This window comes from Nerophis ophidion, linkage group LG16, assembly GCF_033978795.1.
Source record: "Nerophis ophidion isolate RoL-2023_Sa linkage group LG16, RoL_Noph_v1.0, whole genome shotgun sequence".
NCBI lineage: Eukaryota > Metazoa > Chordata > Actinopteri > Syngnathiformes > Syngnathidae > Nerophis > Nerophis ophidion.
The window spans coordinates 29,728,419-29,743,432 of NC_084626.1; the positions used below are offsets into that span (position 1 = coordinate 29,728,419).

A 15,014-nucleotide genomic window follows, 5' to 3' on the forward strand; every position below is an offset into this window, starting at 1 on the left:
TGAAGCATGGGGGTGGAAACATCATTCTTTGGGGCTGTTTTTTCTGCTAAGGGGACAGGAGGATTGATCCGTGTTAAGGAAAGAATGAATGGGGCCATGTATCGTGAGATTTTGAGCCAAAAGCTCCTTCCATCAGTGAGAGCTTTGAATGGATGACCAAATACTTATTTTCCACCATAATTTACAAATAAATTCTTTAAAATTCCTACAATGGGAATTCCTGGATTTTTTTTCCACATTCTGTCTCTCACAGTTGAAGTGTACCTATGATGCAAATTACAGACCTCTGTTATCATTTCAAGTGGGAGAACTTGCACAATCGGTGGCTGACTAAATACTTTTTTGCCCCACTGTATTTGGAGGTGGGTTTGCGCAATCAAAGAGGATATGAGATATAAATGATAAAAATTTAAAACCAAGGATGTAGCTTTTAATACAATAGTTATATCGTGATAATGTATGTTAATGACACCTTCCAGTTGTATTGATGAATATGCATTGCCCTGATTCAAATAAATAAATAAATCCCACAACTTTGACAGTGACAAGCAAACGAACGCATCCTCAACACATTCTTGCTAGCTAGCGGAAAAGGTCCTTGCAGAATGCAAAGTTCCTTCATAGTCCATAATCTTGGCTCCATGGCAGAAAATTAACTACATTTCTTACAAGTACTATTATCACTGAAGAATAAAGCATCGCTAAACAAGCTATGCTATACACAGAATATTATGTTAACAGCAAGTTAGAGCTCTTGAATGTAAACAAAAAGTGGGCGGATCAATAATAAATTCATAAAAGAACCAGACTTCATGAATGTTTTTTGTGACAAACAAGTATGTGCTGCGATCACTAAATCATTAAAAAAAAAAAAAAAAAAAGAGTTGTAGAAATTATTGGAAACTTAAAGACAGCCATGACATTATGTTCTTCACAAGTGTATGTAAACCTTTGACCATGACTCTAAATAATATAGCAACAAACACGTTCATAACAATATGTACAATATTTATCGTATTTTGGTCATTTTAATCATTGGGGAAAGATTTATTCTGTTTTCATAGCAGCTCACTTCGGACTTCTGGCAACAACTGTGTGTGTTATACTTGCGGAAACAAACCAGAGTGGGTTTTGTAATTTTGTAGACTTCAAACTAGACAACAACAAACTTGTCAAATAAGGATTCACATCCTATCTTTTTGAAGCTAAATATACGGAGGATGAACTGCTGCTTCTAGAAGCCAGCACAAAGGAAGGGTGAGACGTTTGAGCAGACAGAAGCCGAGAGACCGAGGTCGGTTTGACTCTACATCCTATCTTTTTGAAGCTAAATATACGGAGGATGAACTGCTGCTTCTAGAAGCCAGCACGAAGGAAGGGTGAGACGTTTGAGCAGACAGAAGCCGAGAGACCGAGGTCGGCTTGACTCTAAGCTGTAAATGTGGAACTGGAAGCAAAGCTATTTCGACATTAATGGAGTGCTTACCCAATTAAACTGAAAAAGAAATGTCCCCCGGACCAAATGCACCACTGTCCATCGACTGAGTCACACTTTAAAAATATTGATCATGACACACGCAGCACATCATGCTGTGCACAAACAAAACAAAGTGTGGGCAAATACTTTACAGATACTCTAATGATGGTTCATATTTTTCAGTCAGTACAGATAAGTGTCCTATCACAGTGTTGTGCGTGACAAACTTAAAACGCAATTCGTGCTGAAATAGAAACTATCTTATTTTTTGCCGTAGTTTCACAACTATTGCCGAAGAATGCTGATTTCTTAATACGCTAGAAAAAGAGTTCATCAGTGGTCGCTATTATAATAACAATGTTGATACAGCTTGATTGTTATACTGGTTATGAAACGTAAATGAACTATTTTTAAAAGTTACAATACAAAAAGTAAAATAAAAAAAAAACACTTTTGTCTTGTCTCTCATAAGGACTGTGAACAATAGGAAAACAATTCTAAAAAAAATGCAGTTCCCCTTGAAGGCCACGGTACGATGATATGACGGCATATGGGCGAAAAAAATGTGAAAATGCCATGTAGTTTGGTGTCTTTCAACTTTTACATTATGGGAAGCAGTGTCTTTTACAGTGGTCATTTTTTATATCCGTTTGGAAAATGTTTCTCAGAAAAGAAAACTAACAATTTAACGTTGAAGCACAATGGCTTCAACTGTATTTTCTGTTTGATGGTTTATGAGGTAGCGACTTGTCCAGGGCGTATCCTGCCATCTACCCGAGGGCAGCTGGATAGGCTCCAGCCCACCTGTGACTTTGAGAGAGACTAGCAATAAAAAAAATTGATGGATATATTAAGGATGTATCAAGTAGCTTTTTTGTCTAAAAGAATTTCCTGTGTTGAACATTTTTTTTGGGGCGATTTCACAAAATAGTTTCTCTCCTTTTGACGAAAGGAGAGAAATTCCATTTACAACGTGTAAATGGAATAAAACAAACAACATGTTTACTTGACCCACTTCCTAGGAAACTTATCAAGGAGCTCTTTGTATTATTAGGTCCATCAGTGCTAAATATTATAAACTTATCACTTTCTTCTGGCGCTGTTACCCTAGCATTCAAAAAAGCGGTTATTCATCCTCTCCTTAAAAGACCTAACCTCGATCCTGACCTCATGGTAAACTACCGACCGGTGTCCCACCTTCCCTTTATTTCGAAAATCCTCGAAAATAGTTGCAGAGCAGCTAAATGAACACTTAGCGTCTAACAATCTATGTGAAACCTTTTAATCCGGTTTGAGGGCAAATCACTCTACAGCAGGGGTCTCAAACATGCGGCCCGCGCTTTAATGTGACAATTTATTGTTGGAGCGGCCCGCGAGTTTAATATGAACGCCGCTTGACAGCGTCATATTTGCTAAGGTCCCCAATTTTCCCAGGAGACCCCTGAATTTCAGGGCACCATTTCCCTCGAAGCCCCTATTAGTTTATACCAGATTAACAATAATCAGAGGGGGCCATAATGGCACTGCCTTTGGCGCCCCCTACATCCTGAACTGACAGCGTGGAAGCAGTTGTGAGTTGCATCTGGCCATGAGATACGCACGTGTGTTATTGCAAGATATATTTGATCAACAGCTACACACGTCACACTAAGGGTGGCCGTAAAAAAACTTTTAACACTGTTACAAATATGTGCCAGACCGTGAACCCACACCAAACAAGAATGACAAACACATTTCGGGAGAACATCCAAACATGCGGCCCGCGCTTTAATGTGACAATTTATTGTTGGTGCGGCCCGCGAGTTTAATATGAACGCCGCTTGACAGCGTCATATTTGCTAAGGTCCCCAATTTTCCCAGGAGACCCCTGAATTTCAGGGCACCATTTCCCTCGAAGCCCCTGTTAGTTTATACCAGATTAACAATAATCAGAGGGGGCCATAATGGCACTGCCTTTGGCGCCCCCTACATCCTGAACTGACAGCGTGGAAGCAGTTGTGAGTTGCATCTGGCCATGAGATACGCACGTGTGTTATTGCAAGATATATTTGATCAACAACTACACACGTCACACAAAGGGTGGCCGTAAAAAACTTTTAACACTGTTACAAATATGTGCCAGACCGTGAACCCACACCAAACAAGAATGACAAACACATTTCGGGAGAACATCCGCACCGTAATACAACATAAACACACCAGAACAATTACCCAGAATCCCATGCGGACCTAATGCTTCCGGGCTACAATATACACAACCCTGCTACCACCAACCCCCCACCCTCCCTACTTGCGTCGGTTGAGGTGTTGTATATTGTAGCCCTGTGAGGTGTTCTGGGTATTTTTTCTCTTGTGTTTAAGTTGTGTTAGGGTGTGGAAATTCTCCCAAAAAGGGTTTGTCATTCTTGTTTGGAGTGGGTTTACGGTGTGGCACATATTTGTAACATTTTTAAAGTTGTTTATACGGCACCCTCAGTGTGAACTGTATGGCTGTTGATCAAGTATGTCTTGCAGCCACTGACATTCTGCACAAGTCTCACACAATATGTTACAGAGCCAGCACATTGGTTGTGTGATGTAAAAGCGTGCGCGATGACATGCAGTGGAGCAGTAGTCTTCTTTAAGGGTTGCGCGGACCCCTGGAGGTACTTGAAGGTATGCAAAGGGACAATTGAGATTTATTATAAACTTTCTAAAAAAACAGCAGCGATTCATAAATCCTTTATACACATGTTTATTGAATAATACTTCAATGAAATATGAATGTAAGTTCATAAACTGTGGAAAAATAATACAACAATCCAACAGTCAGTGTTGACAGCTAGACGTTTTGTGGACATGTTCCATAAATATTGATGTTAAAGATTTATTTTTTTGTGAAGAAATGCTTAGAATTAAGTTCATGAATCCAGATGGATCTCTATTACAATCTACAAAGAGGGCATTTTAAGTTGATGATTACTTCTAGGTGTAGAAATCTTTATTTATAATTGAATCACTTGTTTATTTTTCAACAAGTTTTTTTGTTATTTTTATATCTGTTTTTCCAAATAGTTCAAGAAAGACCACTACAAATGAGCAATATTTTGCACTGTTATACAATTTAATAAATCAGAAACTGATGACATAGTGTGCTGTATTTTACTTCTTTATCTGTTTTTTCAACCAAAAATACACACCGGATTGTAGTCAGCTGGAGGCGTGTCTTAATGAAATTAAACAATAGATGTCCGCTAACTTTGTGCAGCCCTTTGAGACATTAGTGATTTAGGGCTATATAAATAAACATTGATTGATTAATTGATTGATGGTGATTTCTGCAATGTGACCTGGGGCCGTATTTATCAAGATTCTTAGAATTACTCCTAAGAAGTCTGCTAAGAGTTGACTTATGAGTAAAGAAATTCTTCGCTGAAAGCTACACTTAAAAGTTAGTTATCAAGCGTCTTACTCACACTTTCAGTAAAGTGTAGGACTGAATCTTAAGTGTCACACTCAGAGCTGAATTACGACATTACTATGTGCCGTAAACGGAATTTTAGGTGACGTCATTTCTGTGTCCATAAAAATGACCAATCATGGAAAGGAATCCCCTGTCTAAGAATAAAGAAATATCTTAGAAATATTTAAGTGGACAATGGGAGTGTATATTTTGACAATAAACTACAAAATAATACAAAACAAACAATATTGGCAATGAATCAAAAATAAATGTTTCCTCTTCTTTCCAATTCATTAATTAGGCAACTTCAGCTGCTCGTCATCAAACAAAGCCAGGACATCCTTCCGCTCCCTGAACGTTCGCGCACGTCTCTCTCGCCTCAGTGCCATCCCCCGCTGGCAACTCCTAACCACTTAGGACACCTCTGAAGGTCTTTTAAATATCCTGAGAGTAGGAGTGATTCTTAGACTTAAGAAAGTTGATAAATAGCTTTTATTCTTAAGTTTGAGAGTAGAACTAAATTTCACAAATTCTCAGGACTTAAGTGTATAAAATGGCACTCTAAGACGTTTGATAAATACGGCCCCAGGAGGCTATGTGTGGCCTTGGAAATGCTCGAAACGAAAGTGGCATCCTTTGCTTTGCAGGACGCAGACTCTTAACTTCGCCAAAGAGGTTTGTTTGTGCGCAACATAACGCAACCAGTTATGAACAGATTTAATGTCAAATAAACAATTCCTTCTATCTACGTGTACGAACGCACTTCACTTCCTGCTGACGGCGTTCCACGCCCCCACCTTGCCCATAGGGTTCTGGGAGATAGAAAATTTACAGACCTGGCCAGTACTGAAAAGCCAGGGGGAAAAAAACTACACTGAGCTTTCGTATGATACCGTTACACGGCACGGTATTATTGTGAAGACTTTGAAACCGAAATACAGCGTTATTAATAATATTGTTACAATCCTAATAGTTATATTTTTTATGACCTATGGAAAATATTGACCAGGAGAAAATTAAAGTATAAGTTGCAATCTGTTATTCCAGACCTATGTACAATTTTGTGATTTATCAGGGTCACTGCAGGTTTCAACAGGCCAAATTTAAGACTTTTAAAGACCATGATGAATATAATTTAAGGCTATTTCACATCAGTACGAATAGTACAAAGAAAGGAAAATCAGAGGGCCAGAATAAAGTCTAAGTATATAAACGGATCCACTGCTCTTTCACATTGGAAAAAAATGGTTTAACTAACTTAATACATCGGAAGCCTCTCTACTTAAAACTAATTGCAAACGTATTAGCGAACATAGCAACCATTTTTCAGATATGTCATAAAACCGATTTCTGGCAAAAGGTGCAGTGTGCGCCATTGCAAGTGTTTCCATGTAACACCACCAACCAGAACGTCAGCAATGGTAGAGGAAAGCACAACAATGTATGTGAAAGTGACGGTTAGCATCTCTACTACAGCTAAATATTTTTGCAGTGTTTTTGCAGATGTCAGAATTAAGCAAACCTATAAAATAAAAACATCTAGGAGTACTTCTACTGTATTTGCACCAAGTTAAAAAAAACAAAAAGACAAAAGTGCTCTTCTTGCTTTCCTCACCCAACCAGAAAACTAAACAGACAACCTTTATTGCAATCAATGTCAGTTGCTGTATTAACTTGGAGAAAATATAAGGTGAGAAACTGACCTGAAATTAATGGAATAAATAATCGAAATGATATTTATGTTTTTTTTTAGTTTTACTACTTCGAGTAAACTACTACTACCACTCAGAAATTAACTTGTGTTTACTCTATGTAAAAGTATGATTTCACTAGTAAATATCTCATATTTATCAACTTCAGCAATTGGTGCCACTTTACCCACAAAACATTCCTGTGGGTTAAGTTGATCATATGAAGTTAAAGTAATGATTGTCACACACACACACTTGGTGTGGCAAAATGATTCTCTGCATTTGACCCATCACCCTTGTTCACCCACTGAGAGGTGAGGAGAGCAGTGGGCAGCAGCAGTGGCCGCGGCCGGGAATCGTCTTTGGTGATTTAACCACCAATTCCAACCCTTGATGATGAGTGCCAGTATAGTTGTGAAAGCGTTAGTAGCGTTTCAGCATTTTCTGACGTGGACGTATCGCAATTTTTTTTACTTTTACTTCCCTCAAGCATTCACTTTAACGCTTTGCTCCTCGATGGCTACATATCAGGGTCCTAACACAAAATTGTGACATCTGTAAAAACACTTCAGCCACATTAAATGCATTAAATTGGTCATTCTGGAGCCACAAATTGTTGAAGTTGTAATTATGACTTGCTGTGGGCTTTTGTAAAGTTTTCTCCACTGCTTTGCAAAACTGTAACACACTGCTGCGCGCACAGCACACTAGCTGGTGGAACGCGATAAATTCTGACCGGGCAGCACAGCTATTCTATTTTAGTTCCGTTTTGTAGTCATGTTATAGCGTCCTCAATATTCAAAACACTTAAAATCCAAGATTCAAGTTTATGCAGGTTTTAAATAAAAGTAACATTAATAGATTTTTAAGATCTTACACCAAAAATCGTACTGATGACCTTTTATGAGATTTTAGGAGCATTTTAAACATTTAAAAAGGTTTTAAGTTCAGATTGTTGAATTTAAGACTTAAAAACTTTTTAAAACCCTGCGGATACCCTATATATATATATCGCTATTGCAGGAGGCTGCACTATATATCCCGGATCCCTACTTATGTGCAATCATACCTTGATCCTCGAGCTGGGGTTCAACATGATGTACTTTATGGAGCCTTGGATGTTCTCAGTCCATGAGACCAGCCAAGTCACCTTGTTATCGTGACGAACCTCTTTCCATTTAGTGCCAGGTGGAGGCTGAGGGTGTTTGGAGTCCCTGTGTGAGTAGTAATCCAATAGGTTTGTGCCGCAAACAAAAATAAAGCCTTTAGGAAGAAGCCTCGAGGGAAAAGTACTTACTTGCTGCAGTTGATGATAATATCTTTAGGTCTGATCCGCCGTTTGAGCATTCCCATTTTCGGATGGTCCCCTCGACCACGGAATAGACCAGGGGGCTCAATGCGGAAATTTGCAATGCGTTCCCTATGGTTATCCATGATGCAGAAACCATACTCCTGTAACATGCGCTCGTTCTCCTCTTTATTTTTCTGTGAGGAAACAAAGGCGTGAGGAAAATGCAGACAATGTGGAAAGAGAACATCTCAAAAAAAGAAGGAAACATTAGGATAAAGACACATGGTGGACAGATCAGGGTTGCTAGGTATGGGTGATTTGGATTTTCAAGCAGTAGCAACATGTTGGATGGGTTCAAAACATGGATGCTATTTGGATTTCTATCACAACATGACATCATTGTCATAGAAGCTGAACTACACTGATAGAAGTTTGTCATAGAAGTGTACCAGTTTCTGCTCCTTGGACATTGCTTTCCTCGCTTCAGACTGAGCCTTAAAGTAGTCAGACATCTCAGAGAAGTCACACTTCTTTAAGTCTGTGATCTTAGCCTTTTCCTCTGCGGTCATTTCCTGAAATTGAGAACGTAGTCAAGTAATTTAAAAGATAGGAACTCATTAAGAAAATATAGCCAGATATTTTTTGCCACCTACTTTCCGCCAATCTTTTAAAAAGTTCTTGCGAAAAATGTCCTTTGTAGTGTACTCATGGTCGAGCATTTTGGCAAAGAACGTGGCAACCTCTTCTGCCTCTGGACTGAGCTTCATGGGCTTACCTTCAAGATCAAATGTATTAGCCAGTGATATCCGCAGTGATGAAAATTCACTTTCTTACCATCATAGGAGAAGGTGACTTTGTTAGGGAGGGGTTCATAAGGTGGCGCGAACACCGGCCCTTTGTGCTCCAGGAATTTCCATTTGACGCCGTCTGTGTACCGCTCCTCTTCCCACCTGGAATACGTCTAAAATATAAAGCTTGAACGAACATACAAGCTCTACAATAAATTACAACTCACCATTTCCACTTCTCCTCTGGTTCCTTTTTTGCTTTCTTTTTTCCATCCGCTGTTTCTCCTTTTTTATCTTTTGTCTTCTTAGACTTAACATTCTAAAAAGAAATTAGATGACATTGACAAAAAAAAATACAGTTAATTTTCATACAGAAATAATTTCTATATAGTTGGCAACAGTCTTCGTAAAGTGTAGTTTCATTGCCCTTAACACAAACAACCATAGCCTACTTTGCAAACATTAGAAAAAGTGAACCTGGACATTTTAACTACACATGTAGAATGTAATAACTAGGCTTTGCATAAAAAGCAATAAACCCAATTCGAATTGAACACTTTATTTTATTTTTGTAAAGGAGAATTTATTATTGCCCTAAAGGGGCTGTTCGCACCCCGCTAAAATGTAAACACCACTGGCTAGTTTATGTCACCATTAGAGAGAAGTTGATGCACTATTTTCTGCCGCCATGGTGCAAGAGTCTCATGAGCACCAATATTTCGGTCTACATCTTAATACAAAAAATTTAGTTTTTCCCCACAGCAGGCAGCCCACAACTATTTAGCTTAGTCAAAAATAAATGTTTGGATGGGGTGGAGCATTTTTAGTATTTGGGTGGGATCTTTGACTCAAACCTAACATTTAAGCAACAGTTTCTTAAAAATTATCAAGTTTAAATTAAAGTACCAGTAGAGTGAAAAAACAAGTTGATTTGATGTAATGAATTGTTTCACTGTATCCATTAAACCATATCCACTTGTATTTACAATCCACAATGTGTAAATACTGTCTAAGCATCATAAAATGCCACAAATTCAGTCAGCCATTTTGAATATTCTGCTCCGAATACCTTCGGCTATTTCCGGAGATTGACGTCACTGGATGAACACTTCTGCACTCTGAACATAGTATCAATTCAATCATAGTGTAAATACGCAAAAATTAGAAAGACATGTATAAAGATGTGCGGTCTGTCATTCACAATCCTTATATAAAACATGAAGACATATGTTTTTCTTTTTTTAGGCTTTCCAAGTCGTAAATAAATAACTATCTAAAAACTTTGCTAACAATCCAGGAGTCAATGGGGGCCTTCTATTTACCCACAACTCTCTCTAAAAAAACATCCAAAACCCACAAACAATACTCTGTTTACATCTAGTGGCCTGAACATAAACCAAATATTAGTAATCTTATTATAAGTGTTAACGTTGACAAAGTAGTTTTAGCATTGATAACAGAGAGCTAACTAGTTTATCCTGCACTGGACTAAACGAGAGAAGAAGTTTATGCAGCATTGAGCTGGCATGTCCTGTCTGCTGCCGTTCCTGCTACTGCTGCATTGCATCCCGTCTTGTCAAAATTATTCTAGATTATAAATGATGCCTTTCATCTGATAATAGGAGGATTATACCATGGATCTAAAAGTTATTCATCTGTGACATTCAGTTCGATGCATACAATGCAATGTAATGAATCACATATTCAAATTATACTGGAGATGGAGACATACACACTATAACAGAAGACAGTTTCAGCAACTTTCTTAACCCACTGTGTGGATTAAAATTAATTCTTCATCTCAACGAGAAGATATGGACATCCTATATCAGTCCTCGCAGTGAAAGCAGACATTGTACAGTATGCTGTTTTATTATGTTTGTATTTATTGTTTAGTTCTTAGCAATACTGTTACATGATGCTTAGAGTTTCACTGAAGCTGGATCTGTTTAGCAGAGCTTCTAAACGTTGTAGCTCTCACTGCTAATATTGAGGATCACAAATATAAGTTTGTGGACAATCATTTCTCCAATATAGTTATTTTTGGCTTCCACAAGGTGTATGATGTCAATAAAGTCTATTTTATTCGATTCTATATGATTTGCATTGTTCTTGGTAAGGAAGGGATCTGTGGTTCCTACCTCTATGTCACATGATGACTTGACTGGCTAGCTCATCTCTCAAAATGGCTCGGGAATCTCCACGAGGTAGATCAATTTTCTCGCAAACTTTGTAAGTTTTAGCGTGTTATACATCAGATATATATAATAATAGCTTCAATACAGAAACAACTTGTTTTTCCACTTTACTGGTACTTAAATCAAATTCTATACATATAACAACTTTTATAACTTTGGAATCTGCAAAAGTGTATATGAACACGATAAGTTTCTCATTTAACCTATTAGAACAGAGTAGATAGAATAGAAAGTACTTTATTGATCCCTGGGGGAAATTCAGCACCACAGTTTGCTTACAATAAACAATAATAAATAATATATGACATATTATATATATATATATATATATATATATATATATATATATATATATATATATATATATATATATATATATATATATATATATATATATATATATATAAATGATATCAATATATTCTACACGACTTGGTCTAATACAACAAAAAGGACGTTAAAACCCGTCAAGTCTCTTTAAAAATACATAGTCCCTCTTCACTATCAATACTTAAACATTCTGAATAAATATAATTTTTAAAACTTGAATACCTACCAGATATTTTTCATATGTATGTTTTGAATGAGCTTGCCCTTCTGCCATTACAGGTTTTAATACATGTTACAATCACCAGGGGTGATTGTAACATTCAGCGATGTGAGACTACAATTAGTCAAATAGTTGTCTAACACAGTGGTTCTCAAATGGGGTACGCATACTCCTAGGGGTACTTGATGGTATGCCAAGGGGTACGAGAGATTTTTTTTTAAATATTCTAAAAATAGCAACAATTAAAAAATCCTTTATACATATATTTATTGAATAATACTTCAACAAAATATGAATGTAAATTCATAAACTGTGAAAAGAAATGCAACAATGCAATATTCAGTGTTGACAGCTAGCTTTTTTGTGGAAATGTTCCATAAATATTGATGTTAAAGATTTATTTTTTTGTGAAGAAATGTTTAGAATTAAGTTCATGAATCCAGATGGATCTCTATTACAATGCCCAAACAGGGCACTTTAAGTTGATGACTATTGCTATGTGTAGAAATATTTATTTATAATTTAATCACTTGTTTATTTTTCAACAAGTTTTTAAGTTATTTTTTATATTTTCCAAATAGTTCAAGTAAGACCACTACAAATGAGCAATATTTTGCATTGTTATACAATTCAATAAATAAGAAACTGATGACATAGTGCTGTATTTTACTTCTTTATCTCTTTTTTTCAACCAAAAATGCTTTGCTCTGACTACGGGGTATTTGAATTACAAAAATGTTCGGAGGTGGTACATCACTGAAAAAAGGTTGAGAACCACTGGTCTAACTCATAGAAATTGTCAAGTACCCAACCTTCAATTTTTTTTTTTTTACATACAGTGGTTAGACAAACCAGTCCTGTTTGGAACAGGACTGGTTTGTGTAATGTGCACGCTTAGTTGATCACCTTATGTTGACTTGTTGCAAGTGATCCTGTAATGTATGCATGATGTCTGTATATGTCTGTGTGGTGCCTGCTTTAGGAGAACAGATTAAGATTAGCTAGCCTAGCTAATTCTGTCATATTTACCTTGAAGCTTTTGCTCACATGATGACCGATATACACCGTCAATACCTTCAATTAGTGGTTAAAGAGAACAGTCTTAATAGATAAATGTCTATATTTGTCGCAAATATTTGTTTCAGAAATGTAACTTGGTAAAAAGTTTACACTAAAAGGGACATCATGTGGTTTAGCACATGTCAACATACCTTTCAAGAAGCAAAGCTTATATTTAATCCTGCCCCTTCTCTTTGTATTCTACAGATAGTTCGTTCACATCATATCTTTTACAGTACATGTTTACATTAAGTTCACTTCATGTGTGAAAGAAAGGTGTTTGGAAATATTGTAGAATCTGTCATGGTCTGTTACTATTGTAGCCCTGTTTAACTTTGTAAAACACACCAAATTAAATGTTGGCTTTTATTTTTCATGTCTTAACACCCGCCCACGGGAGAGATCCTTGCATATGAAAGGATTAAAAAAAATAATGATGCAAAAGGCTGCTGCGGAGTTTAAACAATTGAGTGACGCTATAAAGTTAAAGTACCAATGATTGTCACACACACACTAAGTGTGGTGAAATTTGTCCTCTGCATTTGACCCATCCCCTTGTTCACCCCCTGGGAAGCGAGGGGAGCAGTGGACAGCAGCAGTGCCACGCCCGGGAATCGTTTATGGTGATTTAACCCCCAATTCCAACCCTTGATGCTGAGTGCCAAGCAGGGAGGCAATGGGTCCCATTTTTATAGTCTTTGGTATGACTAGGCCGGGATTTGAACTCACAACCTACCGATCTCAGTGCGGACACTTTAACCACTAGGCCACTGAGTAAATAAATCACTGCAAACAGTGCCCTTGCGCTGTTTGTCCTTTTTCTGTGCTTGTGCATGTCCAGAAAGTTTGAACTCTGAAGAGGGTTTGTCACAATGGTGGAGCGCAAGTGCCTTATTGGCATTGACTTAACTGTGACATACATCAGCTTTAAAAGGGTAACGGCACTTTTTTTTTTTTTTTTGCTATCGTTCACAATCATGAGACAAGAACATGTCTTTTTGTTTATTTGGGGGGAGGGGGTGTACTAAAGACTATTAAAAACGCTTGCAAAATGCAGCTAATTATATGCATACTGCAAGTATACAAAAATGTAGTAGCAGACACGTTTATAACAATATGTACAATAGTTACAGTAAATTTCATGCATTACCGGAACTTCTTTCCTCAGCGCATTTATTTCCGTTTCCATAACAGTGCGTTTCCAACTTCCGGTAACAAATGTGTGTTCTTACTTTCGGAAACAAACGCTAGTGTTCTAATCATGGAAGACCTGGAGACAACGAAGAAAACTATTTTTGGGCAAATGAGGATTGACAACCTTATTTTTTTAACCCGAATAGATGGTAGATGAACTGCTGTTTATAGAAGAGAGCAAGAACAGAGGGTGAAACATTGGAGCAAATGAAAGCAGAGAGACAAGCTATGCCAACATAAATTCCCAAAGTGAACTTGAAAAAACGGTCCCCGCAAACTGGACCAAACAGACAATTGTGAATTGACTGAGTTACTATAATATTGATCACAATACATGCAGCAAGTCATGCTTGTTATTACAACTACAGTACATAAACTGTTAAACTAGCTGTGTACAAAACAAAACATTAGATGTGGGCGAATACTTTCCAGATACTGTAACGATTGTTCATGTTTTGAAGTCAGTACAAATTAATTTCCTATTGCATTGTGCATTATAAACTCAAAAGAGAAAAGCTAGTTTGCCTCTTGCCGTAGCTATCTTATGGCTTATGCCGTAGCAAGCTATCGTAAGACAATGTGTTATTATGCTAGGTAAACATTTCCTTGGGCTTCCTGCATGACGTCTACATCCCTCTGCCATCTTCCACTAGTTATTCTTTATATATAAATTGCCCACTTGAATATTCCCTCTTCTCTTCTCCGACTCTCTCGTCGTCATTTGGGATGTGCGTGTCTGATGTGATTTCCCTTCTTGGTTCGATGATACGCCCTATCTTGCCTCTGATTGGCCTGTCTGTAATGTTTTGCCCTACTCTTAACCAATTGTGTAATCATTGTAAACCAACCAACCAATCATGGATTTTCTTATACGTAAACCAACCAATCATGGGTTTTTCCCATATATTTTGTCCCCTGCTCGTGGAGTTACACTAGTTCATTTCTCTCTTATTCTTCTCCCTCTCTCTTTTTTTGTCGCATGTAGCTTAACTAACCGCTACATGGGTCTACAAAAAAGCTAAGCGACAAAAATCGCTACTTGTTTAAAAAGTAGCAAAGCTACTGGAAATTGTAGTTAAGCAATGTCGCTTTGACTTTTAAGGTAATCATTTTTAATGGAAAACCGTACTTTTTAACACTGCACCCGCAAACCGGAATGGATTATCAAAAAGAGTACTCATTACGGGAAAACAGTAGTTGATGGCAGGTAAGGCAAAGAGACTGATCAAGATTTTAACGCACATTTTAGGACCCAAAAAAAAAAAAAAAAAAATTTGAAAATATTTTTACAGAGACAAAAAAATACAGATTTCCGACTATAGAC

General features: G+C 37.3%; 1 protein-coding gene across 1 annotated transcript in view; it reads right to left on the reverse strand.

Moving 5' to 3' along the window:
• The window catches only part of top1a (DNA topoisomerase Ia), a 34,676-nt gene that overhangs the window by 6,257 nt on the left and 13,405 nt on the right, over positions 1-15,014 (reverse strand). Inside the window, 6 exon segments of the mRNA XM_061874855.1 lie at positions 7,680-7,824; positions 7,908-8,095; positions 8,351-8,473; positions 8,555-8,676; positions 8,736-8,851; positions 8,917-9,008. Of these exon segments, the coding sequence (XP_061730839.1) occupies positions 7,680-7,824; positions 7,908-8,095; positions 8,351-8,473; positions 8,555-8,676; positions 8,736-8,851; positions 8,917-9,008 (786 nt within the window).